Source organism: Rhinatrema bivittatum, chromosome 3 (assembly GCF_901001135.1).
Source record: "Rhinatrema bivittatum chromosome 3, aRhiBiv1.1, whole genome shotgun sequence".
Taxonomy (NCBI): domain Eukaryota; kingdom Metazoa; phylum Chordata; class Amphibia; order Gymnophiona; family Rhinatrematidae; genus Rhinatrema; species Rhinatrema bivittatum.
Window position 1 is genome coordinate 597481 of NC_042617.1, and position 15301 is coordinate 612781.

The 15301-nt window shown below is 45.8% G+C and overlaps 1 protein-coding gene across 1 annotated transcript in view; it reads right to left on the reverse strand.

Moving 5' to 3' along the window:
• Window positions 1-2102: 2102 nt before the first annotated feature.
• The window catches only part of PEX6 (peroxisomal biogenesis factor 6), a 195307-nt gene continuing 182108 nt past the window's right edge, over window positions 2103-15301 (reverse strand). Inside the window, exons 17-18 of the mRNA XM_029596736.1 lie at window positions 4276-4415; window positions 2103-2367 (exon numbers count right to left, since the gene is read on the reverse strand). Of these exons, the coding sequence (XP_029452596.1) occupies window positions 2243-2367; window positions 4276-4415 (265 nt within the window). The 3' untranslated portion in view covers window positions 2103-2242. The remainder of the gene's footprint in view (window positions 2368-4275; window positions 4416-15301) is intronic.

A 15301-nucleotide genomic window follows, 5' to 3' on the forward strand; every position in this document is an offset into this window, starting at 1 on the left:
GGTAAAACTGCCTTTGGAGGATCAATATTTTCTTTTGGATGATTCATTTGCAGACCCATACACCAAGCTTTGGGGAAGGAAGACTTCTGTTATTAGTAAACACAACTCTTCTTAAGGAGAGGCTGCTTCTGGAGGCACCGAACATGACACAGTTCCATACTGAACAACAGCTCATCGACTGTGCATTGCATATTAGGGATGGAGGATAAGGAAGTGCCTGTCCACCCAGGATATTGTAGTGGTAGGAGATGGTGGGAGAGCAGCTGGGGGGGCTTGTTATGCATAGATGTATGGAATTGTTGCTATGCAATCTGTGGCAGTGTGAAGGACACAAGCAATGTCATAGGGTTGACTCTTTATGTCACGTGTATACAATGGTGAGCATCAATAAAAAGATTCTAACAACTTAAATGAATCTCGTTTGTACTTAAGGCAGTGGAGGGTGAAGTCACTTGCCCATGCTAACAAGGGGGCCGATACTTTCCTGTATTCTTTTAAAAGTTTAAAAAACAAAAAACTCAGTCGGCTGCATTAAGACGACGGATGCTGATATGCTCGGCGTCTGTGTTCATAACGGGCAGACCGCTGGTATCACGACCCCCTAATTATAATATAGCATTGCACCCCCCCCTTGCGGGCACCATGCCCACATTAAGAAAGCAGTCACTGACTTTTCAGCTTTTTTTTTTCCATCAGCCCCAAGGATTGTCAATGGGATTTGAACCCTGGATGCTTTGGTTCTCAGCCTGCTGCTCTAACCTCTAGGCTACTTCTTCACTCTTTTTAAAGCTGATTTTAAACCTTAACCACGTCTCTACAATAAATACACTTCCCACTGACTCTTGTTTGTCTCGTATGCTTGTCTTGACTGTGATTTCCATGGAGCAGGGACCTCTTGTGTGTACATGGTCAGAGCTGTATATGTCTAGTAGTGCTTTGGAAATGATAAGTAACAGCAATAGTAGTAGTATTATGGTGGCTGAAAGCATAAATCTGCTACCACCTGACCCCCTGCATGTCTAGCACTGAGCTCACAATGTTTGATATTCTTACATTCTTCCTCCCCTCCATTATGTGCCTCACTTACATCTCTGAACTCAGACACAGAGTTAGCCTGATAAACTCAGGCTGTGCTGGGATATTCAGCGGCACACCCACATCGCCAGGCTAGGTTTAGAGCAGTCCTACAGTTATCTAGTAGTGCTAGTCAGCTAATGCTGAAAACTGGTACTTATGTGGTCTGCCCCTGCCATGCCCCGAGCTGCATAAACAGTCACCTGGCTATGTCAGGACTGGTCAGCATGGCAGGATTTTAAAATCCCACCATTAGTCTGCCTATGTGCGGATAAATAGCACTAAATATGACCCTCCCAATTGTCAGTAAGTGAAGGGCTAGCCCAGGGCATTTCTTTGGCTCTCTGTGCTCTCACAGCAGTGTCATATTGGTTACTGCAATAGCAACCGGGAAGACATCAGCCACTCTGACATGGACATGACAGAGGAAACATTTACGCTCTCGCTTGCTAAGATTTTTTTCTCCATCGACAGAGGAAAAACCTCTGTGAATCAGAGTCCACAGTTATGGTAGCCAATGAGTTAGGTTCCAGAAGCGGCAATATGAGCAGCCTGAGGCTGCATAAAATTAATGTATTATAATTCTTACACATTTAAGATGCATAGATTGTAAAGCAGTTATAATGCAGAACGTACAAGCTAGGAAGGAGAAACTCAGGGTTGAGGCATGGAATTTCTTCACAGTGTAGGTGGGTGGCTGATGGAGAATAGGATAGGAAGAGAGAGGCAGCTCTTACTCTCAGAAGAGGCAATCCTTATAGGTGGGAAGGGGTGGGCAGTGCAATCCTGAAACCTGCTGCAGGCACCAGCACTCCTTATGAGGAAGACAGAGGCCAGGGAGTGCAGTTTAACTCCATGCACTCATGTGAGGAGAGGATGGCAAGAAATGAGGGATCAGGGGGAAGGAAAGGGAAAAAGATACAGAAGTTCTTGTTAAGGAGAAGGGAATAGGAAAGGGAGAGCACAGAGAGGGAGGCCTTCTTTACCCACGCAGAACAGGAGGGAGGAGGCACGTCCTGTGCAAGAAGCACTTTGAAAAACACAATAAGTTTATTAAGTGACTTGTATCAATGAAATCTCAGTAAAATCAGCAGAAACAGAGCTGTAGGACTCCTTATCTTGGGTGCAGTTAGGCTGAGGTCAGCGGTCCCAGAAACAGAAGGCGACTTTATCCTACAGCAAACCTATGCTTCAGGAGCAGATCCTGCTCTGAGAGAGAAGGCTGCAGCCTTACTGCAGCTTGCAAAAAGTCCTCTGTGGTGAGAACAAGTTCAGACCTCTCGGTGTCCAGCCCTACAAGCAGAGAGAAAGAGAGGGAAAGGTTACTGGGGCATGGAGAAATGCAGCAGACAGTGAACAGAATGGAAAGGATGAACGTGAGACGCCTCCATGAAAAACGCTAGACAGACAATTAACCAAAAGTGAAATGGCAGGGAAGTGAGGAGGAAAAGGAAACGCTTTAAAAGCATTCTTATAAAAACTACATTAAAAATTCCACAAAGCACAAACAAATGTACACAAACATCGCAAGTAAATCAAAATGCAAGGGAAGATAGAGAGGTGGGGGTTAGGGACTGAGAACATTATAGCAGCAGATCCCCAGCGAGGGTAACTGGAAGGAGAAAGCAGGAAACCCCCCCATCATGGCATGCTCTGACATACAACATGGAGAGGTGGACCAGGAGAGGCAGCTAAAGAACATGAGTCCATCCAGCCCAGGATCCTGCTTCCAACACTGGACAATCCTTCTTACCTCACCCGGGACTGTCAGGAGATAAGGAAAGAGGAACCTTCAATCTCATCTCACCCGGGACTGTCAGGAGATGGAGGAGGAACCTTCATTCTCATCTCACCCGGGACTCTCAGGAGATAAGGAAAGAGGAACCTTCATTCTCATCTCACCCGCGACTGTCAGGGGATAAGGAAAGAGGAACCTTCATTCTCATCTCACCCGGGACTGTCAGGAGATGGAGGAGGAACCTTCATTCTCATCTCACCCGGGACAGTCAGGGGATGGAGGAGGAACCCTCATTCTCATCTCACCCGGGACAGTCAGGAGATAAGGAAAGAGGAACCTTCATTCTCATCTCAGCCGGGACTGTCAGGAGATAAGGAAAGAGGAACCTTCATTCTCATCTCAGCCGGGACTGTCAGGAGATAAGGAAAGAGGAACCTTCATTCTCATCTCACCCGGGACTGTCAGGAGATAAGGAAAGAGGAACCTTCATTCTCATCTCACCCGGGACTGTCAGGAGATAAGGAAAGAGGAACCTTCATTCTCATCTCAGCCGGGACTGTCAGGAGATAAGGAAAGAGGAACCTTCATTCTCATCTCACCCGGGACTGTCAGGAGATAAGGAAAGAGGAATCTTCATTCTCATCTCACCCGGGACTGTCAGGAGATAAGGAAAGAGGAACCTTCATTCTCATCTCACCCGGGACTGTCAGGAGATAAGGAAAGAGGAACCTTCATTCTCATCTCACCCGGGGACTGTCAGGAGATAAGGAAAGAGGAACCTTCATTCTCATCTCACCCGGGACTGTCAGGAGATGGAGGAGGAACCTTCATTCTCATCTCACCCGGGACTGTCAGGAGATAAGGAAAGAGGAACCTTCATTCTCATCTCACCCGGGACTGTCAGGGGATGGAGGAGGAACCTTCATTCTCATCTCACCCGGGACTGTCAGGAGATAAGGAAAGAGGAACCTTCATTCTCATCTCACCCGGGACTGTCAGGTGATGGAGGAGGAATGTTCCTTCTTATCTCAGGGTTGGAGAAAAAGTAACCTTTCTTCTTACCACAAATGGGAAAGTCAGGGGATGGAGAAGGAGGAACTTTTCCTTTTGTCTCACATGGAGAGTCAGGGGATGGAGAAGGAGGAACTTTTCCTTTTGTCTCACATGGAGAGTCAAGAGATGGAGCCGAAGGAGTCTTTCTTCTCATCTCACTAGGGAGAGTCAGGGGATGGATGTTGAGGAACTTTCGTTGTCTCATATGGGACGGTCAGAGGATGGGAGTTGAGGAACTTTCCTTCTTGTCTCGCATGATACAGTGAGGGGATGGAGGGAGAGGAGAAATCTATTTCTTTTCTCACATGATACAGTCAGGGAATGGAGAAGGAGGAACCTTCCTTCTGCTCTCACATGGGACAATTAAAAGGTGGTCCATTAGGGTGAGGGAGGGAAAGAATCATAACTACCTTGTTCTATCCATTCCACTTTTCGCTTGATAGCAGACATCAAGGCATCTGAACACAGTGCATATAGATCCGCCCCTGTCAGCTGTTGGGGGCATTTTTCAATGATGCTTGATAGACTCACCAAGGGGTCCAGTTTAAATCTAAAAGACAAGTAGAAGGTCCCAGAGATAAAGATTTTGAAAAAGAAAGATAGTGAGAAAGAGAGAGTAGTCACTAATCATCATTTAATTATTTAAAACATAAACTACCATACTCTACACAAAGATCAAATCAGGAGACAATAAACATCCATATAATCAAAGGAGAAGTATAGCAAACAAAACTATATTGTGAAGTAGAAATTTACAAACCTGTAAGATTAAATTATTCACTTTCACTAGTTAAAAGGAAGATCAGACTTCTCCAGCCTTGAAAAATGGAAGCAGGGTCTCTGATATCACTAATAGCATAAGAAGCATGCCATGCTCAATTCACAGTAGTCCTGGCTAGGCAAACATGCAGTCACACATTGCCCCATGGGTTTGAAGCAGCTCCTAGCCCTCCAATAAACAGCAGTGCTACAGGCATGCAAAGCTATGTTTGTGCAGGATAGACGTGGACTCGCTGCATAGGCACACAGGTCTTCTCTGGCATGCTTCTCATTGCTCTCCTTTTTCTGAGCTTAAAAACATATCTTGATTAATGCCCTATAATGCTGTATCCTAGAAATCATTCTCATCTCTCTCCAAGACTGAAACACTCATATTCAACATCTCCTGTCTTTCCTTTAACCTCCGGATTTCTACTTGTCTTGCTGCCTTCTCTACCTCTGCTGATCTTTTTGAAGGAAACCTACACAGCATAAATGATGTACTTTTCTCACTCTTCTCCTCCTCCTTGCCGGCACTGGGTTTCTCTTACATTGAGGGCTGAATATAAGGAGCCCTAGCCTGACAAACCTTTGCTGGTCCAATAGTCTTCATGGAGTTAGTGCTAAGAAATTTCCGTTCATCTGGCCTTTTCCCATTTTCTTTCAATTCTTGTTGCGTCTTGCTTCCACTCTGCATCTGAATTCCAATCTCTACCTGGGGTCTGATCCTTGCATGGGAAGACGGCCACCCTGCACGATGGTGGAGTTTCCCAGCTCCATCCAGTATTGGTAGTACCTCGCTTCTCATCAAGACGCAATACCTCCTCACGGCCTCGTCAGAGTGAATCACGATGTCTTCCTTGCAATTGTTAGCATCTTTGGGGGTCTTATTCAGTAATCCGGGTAAAGTTAGCCAGGAAACTTCTCCTATATATTCAGAGGTATAAACATCCTGCTGAATACATTTGCCTATAATTTAACCGAATAAATGGCTGAAAATGGTGAAACTTGTCATTTAGACTCGTGAGTTATCTGTCTAAAAGGCTTTTGAACATTGACCTCTTTGTAATTCCACATGCAGCACTATGTTTACTTTAATTTTCTTTTGTTTTGTCATATTTCAGTTCATATTTCCTCTGTTTTCCTTTTTTTATTTTGTAATACATGCCTTTCTTGGACCAAATTTTTTTTTGGAGGGGAGTGGACAGAGAGGGGAGAACTTAATGTACTAGCCCACCGAATTGTTTTATTGTATTGAGTTTGACGCCTTTGTTGTGAGCTTGAGTTTTGTTACTACTTTCCTTAAATTTAAAAAACACATAGTTAAAACAAGTCAATGTGCAGGGTTATAAACACTCTGCTGCAAAGCAACATCATTAATCAAGCTGGCTTGCAAAGAGAAGCAACCAAGTACACATCTCTAAGACATGAAGGCACATGTGCCAATAGTTACAATGCATCCTGAGACTTATTTATTATCATGATTTCTATAGCACATACGGTGAAATGTAAACTTACCTGTTAATTTTCTTTCCTTTGTCCAGCCAGATCAGCCCAAACAAGTGGGTTATCTTGGATAATTGCCAGGTTCTTGTGGCCTGGTTTGGCCTCAGTTGGAAACAGGATGCTGGGCTTGATGGACCCTTGGGTCTGACCCAGCATGGCAATTTCTTATGTTCTCCCCATTGCCAGCAGGTAAAGACAGAGAAGAAAAGCTCTAAACTGACTTCACTCCCTGTTGTGTCTGTCAGTCTTTGGCGGCTTCGCCCCGCTTGTTGCACCCCTATCTCGGCTCCTCCCGCTTACCTGGGCAAGATGGCCTCTGCAGCGTTGTCAAGCCGACTTCTCTGGCGTCCCCAGAACGGCTATGGTGCAGCCATACGCCATTGCTCCTCCCAGGTACCTGCTAGGGTGCGCGTGCGCGCGCGCAACCCACATCTAAGTACACCCAGTGGCATGAATCTCGAGGGCGTTCCCCATCTGACGTCACGCCACTCAGGGTATATCTACTTCTCAAGATTGCTAGCTCATTGTGTTGGCAATAGACTTGAATGGCTCGACTGTTCCTTTCTGCGCTACTCTGCCGCTTCTCTGCTGCCTGCGGGAAGCTTTCCTTCTGCCCTTCGGGGTTTACTACTAACTTGGGTACCCACTCCTTGGGGGCCCTCTATTCTATTTCAGGTGCCATTCAGGGAACAGGCACTCGCTCCTCGAGGGCCTGCTCTCCCTGCCTCAGTGCCTGTACCTACTACTAACCATCTGGTGGAATCGCACCCATAACAGCTAACACCGAGTGAGTACTTTAATCTCTCATCTGTCTCATCTTCAGTATCTGCTGCGGAACCTCCTGACGTCATCGTGGAGAGAAGGGCTCCCTCTGCCGAGGTCCCTGAGACTACAACTCACCACTGCCACCTGGTGGCTACTTCAAGCTGTATAAAGAAAGAATTATTCCGGTGTTTTGTGTATAGAGTCTAGGCCAGTGCTGTGGCTCCTCATGGGGCTCCTCCCCGTGGGCATGGTCATCTCCACAGCACCCAAGGATTCACTAAAACACATGTAATAACAACAGATTGCCAACTCCATGGATCCGGCTCAGCTCAAGGCATTGCAGGCCATTCCAGGTCTGGCCCAGCGGATCGACGAACAGCAGACTGCGCTGGAAGGACTGACCGCTGCATTCAATTTGTTACACAAACAGATGAACTCCCCTTCCACCTCAGGTAAAGAGCTAAACCGTTGGAGGTGACAGTTAAGACAACTGTACCTCTAGCAGCTCCTACCTGCTTCTCGGGAGAAGTATGGAGATGCAGAGACTTCATTAACCAGTGCTGCCTGCACTTTGCATTACAACCTGGACATTTTCCCACAGCTTATGCAAAGATTGCCACCTGGTGGCTACTTCAAGCTGTATAAATAAAGAATTATTCCGGTGTTTTGTGTATAGAGTCTAGGCCAGTGCTGTGGCTCCTCACGGGGCTCCTCCCCGTGGGCGTGGGCATCTCCACAGCACCCAAGGATCCACTAAAACACACGTAATAACAGACTTAAGTTTGGGGGGACTTTTAAGCTTCCCAGACCCCCAGAAGATGAGCCTAGGTCATCTCCTTGTCAGTTTGGTTTTTGGGGGTCATCTGAAGGTGGTTTTGGCAAGCACATGGCTTTTTTTGGGTCAGAGAAGCTTGACTTTTTTCTGTTACTGATCTTTTTGCACCAAAAATCACTTAGGACAAGTCTGCAGGCTCTGCCTCTCCAGAGCAGCACAACGAGGACTTGGGGGTCCACCCACAGATAGACGAACGTCTTTCTCAATTTTGTCATGGGTGGGCCCAGCTTACTTCGGACCGATGGATCTTAAACATCATAGAGCAGGGTTGTGCCTTAAAATTTGAGCATCCCATTTCAGATGCTTTTATGATCTCTCATTGTTGGGTCTAAAGAGAGAAAAGCAGCAGAGTAATCCACCTTGCAAAGGCTTCTTACTTACTTTATTTATTTAGAATTTTTGTATACCGACATTCTTGATACAAATATCAAATCAGATCGGTTTCCATTATAACAGAACAGGCGCGGCTAAGGCGTTACATTATAACAAGGCAGTAGTCCTTTAAACTTTAAAGGCAGTAGTCCTAAAAGAGGAAGACCAGAAGAGTCTGGGGGCGCTACACCATTTAATTTGTGGTGCCAAAGAAGGGAGGGGACTTTTCAAGTCATTGGATCTGTAGAGTAAACAAGTTTTTAAAGGTTACTAACAGGGTGGAGACCTTACAATCTGTGGTCATGGCAGTGGGAAAAGGTTCCTAATTTCCTTAGTTTTAATAGAAGCCTATCTGCATATCACTATTCATGAGGGACATCACTGGTTTCTCTGAATTGTGATTTTAGGTCATCATTTTCAATTTCAGGTACTGCTGTTTTTGGATTAGCAACGGCCCCAAGAACCTTCTCCAAGGTGATGGTCGTAGTAATGGTGCCCTTGTAAAAAAGGAAAGAGGAAATATTAGTGCACCAATACCTAGAAAATTGGTTAATTTGAACAAAGTCCTTTGAAGAGGGGCAATCTGCCACCACAAGGGTGGTGCAGTTGTTGCAGGAGTTAGGCTAAGTAGTCTGCCTATCCAAAAACAATCTGCATCTGTCGCAGAATCTGATGTATCATGGAGCTTGGTTCGATACATGTGCCAGATGGGTGTATATTCCTGATCAGTGAATCCTAAAGTTGCAGGAGCAGGTCACAAGGCTGCAAACTGTGGCAGCCCACTCAATGTGGCTTTACCTTCAGGCTTTGGGCTCCATGATGACAATCTTGGATTTGATTCTCTGGGCAAGGGTGCACATGTCTTTTTCAGAGATCCTTGCTCATACGGTGGAATCTGCAAAGTCAGGATTACTCAATATGCTTGCCTGTTCTGAAGGAGGTGGCACACAACCTTCTATGGTGGCTGTGTCGTGAGCATTTGCTGAAGGGGGTAGACTTAGTGCCTCCCATGTAGTCAGTGGTGATCAAGGACACAAGTCTGTCTGGTTGGAGAGCTCACTATCAGGTGCTCACTGCTCAAGACTGTAGTTCAGTGTATCAGTGACTTTGTACAACAATAGACTAGAGACTCGGGTGATTCATCTGGTGTTGTTCCAGTTCAAGGCCCAATTGCATAGAAAGGCAATGTGAATAATGTCCAGTGCAACAGCAGTGGTATACATCAACCATCAAGAAAGAATAAGAAAGCCAACAAGTGTCAGTGAAGTTGGAACAGCTCCTCCCATGGGCAGAGGGAGGAACCAAAAGCCACCAAGTGTCTCTGGAGATAGACCCCCTTATGGAATGGGCGGGGTTAAACCTACAAGGGATCTCGGCCTCCCACATTGCGGGAAAAGACAACGTCAGAGCAGACTTTCTCAGCAGGGAAAACCTGGATCCAGGGGAATGGATGCTGTCGACCAGAGCCTTCCAGCTCCTAGTAGATCGCTGGGGCCTCCTATCCATCAAAAACTCATAATAAAATCTTTTTTAAATATATCCAAAGCAAGAAACCTGTGAGGGAGTCGGTTGGACCATTAGATGACAGAGGGGTTAAAGGGGCTCGTAGGGAAAATAAGGCCATTGCAGAAAGACTAAATGAATTCTTTGCCTCCATGTTTACTAATGAGGATGTTGGGGAGATACCGGTTCCAGAGATGGTTTTCAGGGGTGATGACTCAGACAAACTGAACAAAATCACTGTGAACCTGGAAGATGTAGTAGGCCAGATTGACAAACTAAAGAATAGCAAATCACCTGGACCGGATGGTATGCATCCTAGGGTTCTGAAGGAACTCAAAAATGAATTTTCTGATCTATTAGTTAAAATTTGTAACCTAACATTAAAATCATCCATTGTACCTGAAGACTGGCCAATGTAACCCCAATTATTTAAAAAAGGCTCCAGGGGCGATCCGGGTAACTATAGACCAGTGAGCCTGACTTCAGTGCCGGGAAAAATAGTGGAAACTATTCTCAAGATCAAAATCGTAGAGCATATAGAAAGACATGATTTAATGGGACACAGTCAACATGGATTTACCCAAGGGAAGTCTTTCCTAACAAATCTGCTTCATTTTTTTGAAGGGGTTAATAAACATGTGGATAAAGGTGAACCGGTAGATGTAGTGTATTTGGATTTTCAGAAGGCGTTTGACAAAGTCCCTCATGAGAGGCTTCTACGAAAAGTAAAAAGTCATGGGATAGGAGGCGATGTCCTTTCGTGGATTACAAACTGGTTAAAAGACAGGAAACAGAGAGTAGGATTAAATGGTCAATTTTCTCAGTGGAAAAGGGTAAACAGTGGAGTGCCTCAGGGATCTGTACTTGGACCGGTGCTTTTCAATATATATATATATATATAAATGATCTGGAAAGGAATACGACGAGTGAGGTTATCAAATTTGCAGATGATACAAAATTATTCAGAGTAGTTAATTCACAAGCAGATTGTGATACATTACAGGAGGACCTTGCAAGACTGGAAGATTGGGCATCCAAATGGCAGATGAAATTTAATGTGGACAAGTGCAAGGTGTTGCATATAGGGAAAAATAACCCTTGCTCAAGTTAACACGATGTTAGGTTCCATATTAGGAGCTACCACCCAGGAAAAAGATCTAGGCATCATAGTGGATAATACTTTAAAATCGTCGGCTCAGTGTGCTGCAGCAGTCAAAAAAAGCAAATAGAATGTTAGGAATTATTAGGAAGGGAATGGTTAATAGAACAGAAAATGTCATAATGCCTCTGTATCGCTCCATGGTGAGACCGCACCTTGAATACTGTGTACAATTATGGTCGCCGCATCTCAAAAAAGATATAGTTGCGATGGAGAAGGTACAGAGAAGGGCAACCAAAATGATAAAGGGGATGGAACAGCTCCCCTATGAGGAAAGGATGAAGAGGTTAGGGCTGTTCAGCTTGGAGAAGACACGGCTGAGGGGGGGATATGATAGAGGTCTTTAAGATCATGAGAGGTCTTGAACGAGTAGATGTGACTCGGTTATTTACACTTTCGAATAATAGAAGGACTAGGGGGCATTCCATGAAGTTAGCAAGTAGCACATTTAAGACTAATGGAGAAAATTCTTTTTCACTCAACGCACAATAAAGCTCTGGAATTTCTTGCCAGAGGATGTGGTTAGTGCAGTTAGTGTAGCTGGGTTCAAAAAAGGTTTGGATAAGTTCTTGGAGGAGAAGTCCATTAATGGCTATTAATCAATTATACTTAGGGAATAGCCTCTGCTATTAATTGCACCAGTAGCATGGGTTCTTCTTAGTGTTTGGGTAATTGCCAGGTTCTTGTGGCCTGGTTTTGGCCTCTGTTGGAAACAGGATGCTGGGCTTGATGGACCCTTGGTCTGACCCAGCATGGCAAATTCTTATGTTCTTATGTGAAGGTTCTCCGGTTCTTCAGTCACAGACAAGATCAGGGCACCCAAGGGATCGACGCCCTCGTCTAGACCTGGCCAGAGGAGGACTTACTGTACGCCTTCCATCCGTGGCCTCTACTGGGCAAGATCATCTGCAAGATTGAACACCACAGATGATTAGTCCTTCTGGTAGCCCCGGATTGGCCCAGACGCCCGTGGTATGCAGATATGCGGAGGCTTCTCTTGGAGAGTCCCCTTTGCCTCCCCCTGCATAGGGACCTTCTCCATCAAGGTCTGATTCTTCACGAAGATCCAACTCTATTCTCTCTTACAGTCTGGCCCTTGAAAGGACTCACCTGACGAAACGTAGATATTCGGCAGCCATGATTGCCACCTTACTCTGCGCACGGAAGTTCTCAACGTCCCTGATGTAAGTACAAATCTGGAGAATATTTGAGGCCTGCTGCGAGGAGCATTGGATGCCCCTGTGAATGGCCAAGATCCCCATGATTCTGGAATTTTTACAGGACGGCCTGAACAAAGGATCATCCCTTGACTACTTGAAGGTCCAGGTGGCAGCTCTCTCTTGCTTTGGGGACGAGATGAACAGAACCTGCCTGTCGGCGCATCCGGATTTGGCTCATTTCCTAAAAGTGGTTAAACAACTCCGACCACCCTTAAAGTGGATGGTCCCCCTATGGAACTTCAGATTAGTACTGGACTTTCTAGCAGGGCCTTCCTTCAGGCCATTGCGCAGTCTGTTGCTACGCCTATTAACACTAAAGACTGTATTCTTGGTGGCGATATGCTTGGCTCGTTGCATCTCTGAACTACAGGTGCTGTCATGTCTGGAACCGTTCCTTCGATTTACTCCAGGAATGGTACAGCTTCACACAGTGTCCTCCTTCTTACCAAAGGTAGTCTGAGTTTCACCTGAACCAATCCATCTCCTTACTGTCCCCAGATAGATGCAAGGACACAGAAGACTACAGTCTTCTTCGCCATCAAAACGTCTGTAGACTTTCAGTGCGGTATGTGGAACATTCATGCGCAAGATAGATCACTTGTTTGTTCTTCACGGGGGAAAGAAACAAGGCGAAGCAGCTTCACGAGCTACCATAGCTCACTGGATAAGGAAATAATCAAGGGAGCTTACATAGAGGCAGGAAAGCCTTTACCCCTCTAGGTTAAAGCTCATTCTACCAGGGCCCAGGCTGTATCCTGGGCGGAAGCTTAAGCAACTGTCTCCCGATGACATCTGTCGAGCAGCGACGTAGTCCTCCTTATACACCTTCTCCAGGTTCTTCCACCTGGACATCCAGGCCCAAGAGGACACAGCCTTTGCGAGGGCAATGCTGACCAGACCGCAGGCAACCTCCAACCCTGTTCGGGAGTAGCTTTTGTACATCCCATTGGTCCTGAGTTCATCTGGCTACACGCTAGGAAATGGAGAAATTACTTACCTGATAATTTCATTTCCTTAGTATAGACAAATGGATTCAGCATCCCGCCCATGGCTGCCCAAGAACCAATACCAAGAAATCGCTCATGAGGTGAATCTCAATCCCATGAGATTGCAGGTAACCCGTTGCCCTATCCCCAGATCAGGGCATCTATAGTAATGCTAGGATCCAGCACTTTCGTGGGTGCGTACTGTTGCGGTCTCCAGTTTTTTAATCAAGTTTTAATCAAGTATTAGGTTGTGTCCAAGTTCAAATTAAGTTTTTCAATGATATGTCCAAATGGCTTTGGAAGAGAATACTGAATGACTGAGGTCACTGCAGGAGTATATCTAGGGTGATGTCAGCTTTTGTAACCCGACTCAGTCTCCATCTATCTACACTAAGGAAAATGAAATTATCAGGTAAGTAATTTCTCCATTTAAGTACTTCTCCTGTGGATAAATGTCTGTAACGGACGGTCATAATTACTGCTATCCTTGTTTGGGCCCAGACCATGACCAATCCAATTTTCTGGAGTATGGCAGAATGTCACTAGGTCCCAACAGTCAAAAGCGGCAATGACAAGGGGGAATGAAGAAAAGAGGATTCATATTCAATCAACCACAAGGACTAAATTGCCCAGGCTGGGCAAACAAATAAGCATGGGAGTAGCTTGCTTATTGCGGTGGTTACTACCCCTAAAGAATTAGGCTTGATACTTCACATTGATGCAACTCCAGCACTGCTCTCTACATCAATGGCAGGGTTGGAAGGAAATTAGAACCAAAAAGTTACCAATAGGGACCCTGACCTCAGCGGTCAGAGTAACAAATAAGTATGAAAGCTTGTTGGGCAGACTGGATGGGCCATTTGGTCTTCTTCTGCCGTCATTTCTATGTTTCTATAGCTAGATGGACGAGCCCTATCCTGGGCATCTTTGCTGTGGGAATGCGAGGACTCGATCCTTCTCGACATTGAAGGATTCCTTGAACTATTTAAATCAGTTTTTGATGACCCTGCCTGATATTCTGTTGCAGGATCTTCTTTGGTTTACCTAAAGCAAGGGAACAAGACCCAACTGACTTCGTGATCGAATTCAAGACACTGGTGTCTGAATTATCCTGGGATCCAAGATGCTTGAAGACGCTGTTCTTTGAAGGGCTGAACACTTGCCTAAAGGATGAACTCTCAGCAAGAGAGATGCCTGAAACCTTGGCTGAACTGGTGAAACTGGCAACTAGAATCGATCGCCGGCTTTGAGATAAAGTTCAAGAAACCAAGACTTCCAGGAGACCCTTTTTGAGTGAAGTCCGAGTCAAGACTGCATCCAGGGCTGCCCCCATGGTCCTAGCAGCCAGCGAAGAGGAACCGATGCAATTAGGCCGCAGGCACCTGACGTCAAAAGAGAGAAGAACGTGGAAGAAGTCAGGGCTGTGTACGTACTGTGGACAAGCTGGTCATCCTGTCCAAAATTGCCCTATATGTCCGGGAAACGGAGAGGCCTAAGTCATGTGGGAGGACTCTTCTTAGGCCTCACCACTCCTTCTCCTCCCCTCTCTCTTCCGGTATCTCTCATCTGCGGTCCTCTACAGTACCAGACTCTTGCCCTAGTGGACTCAGGGACAGGAGGCAACTTCATTCTTCAACAACTAGTGGAACATCTACGGATTCTCACTTCCATCATGTCGCCTCCCTTACTTCTTTCATCCATCCATCCATGGAGAATCCTTGCAGGGAGAAGTAACACTACGTACCGAACCAGTTTGTTTACGTACCGGTTCTCTCCATACGGAGACTATCTCCTTCTTTGTTTTAGAGAAGGCCATGCACCCCATAGTACTGGGATTACCGTGGCTACAACAGCACATGCCTCAGTTCAATTGGGTCACTCTGGAACTGTCAAGTTGGGGTCCAGACTGCCATAAGCGATGCCTGACTGAGGTTAAGCCATTACCTTGTATGCCTACCACCCCAGTAATGCCGGGCTTGCCGCCTCAATATGCATCTTTTCAAGATGTCTTTTCAAAAGAAGCTGCAGATATACTTCCGCCTCACAGACCCTATGACTGCGCCATTCGTCTGAAGCCGAATACAGAGCCACCCAAGGGCAGAGTGTACCCCTTGTCTGTGGCTGAGAACAAGGCCAGGTCTAAATACATTCAGGAGAATCTCAACAAGGGCTTCATTAGACCGTCCAAGTCTCCTGCGGGCGCAGGCTTCTCCTTTGTGGGCAAAAAGGATGGCACGTTGCGTCCTTGCATAGATTACAGAGGCCTTAACGAAATAACTATTAAGGACCGTTATCCCCTGCCTCTGATTTCAGAACTCTTTGATAGACTAC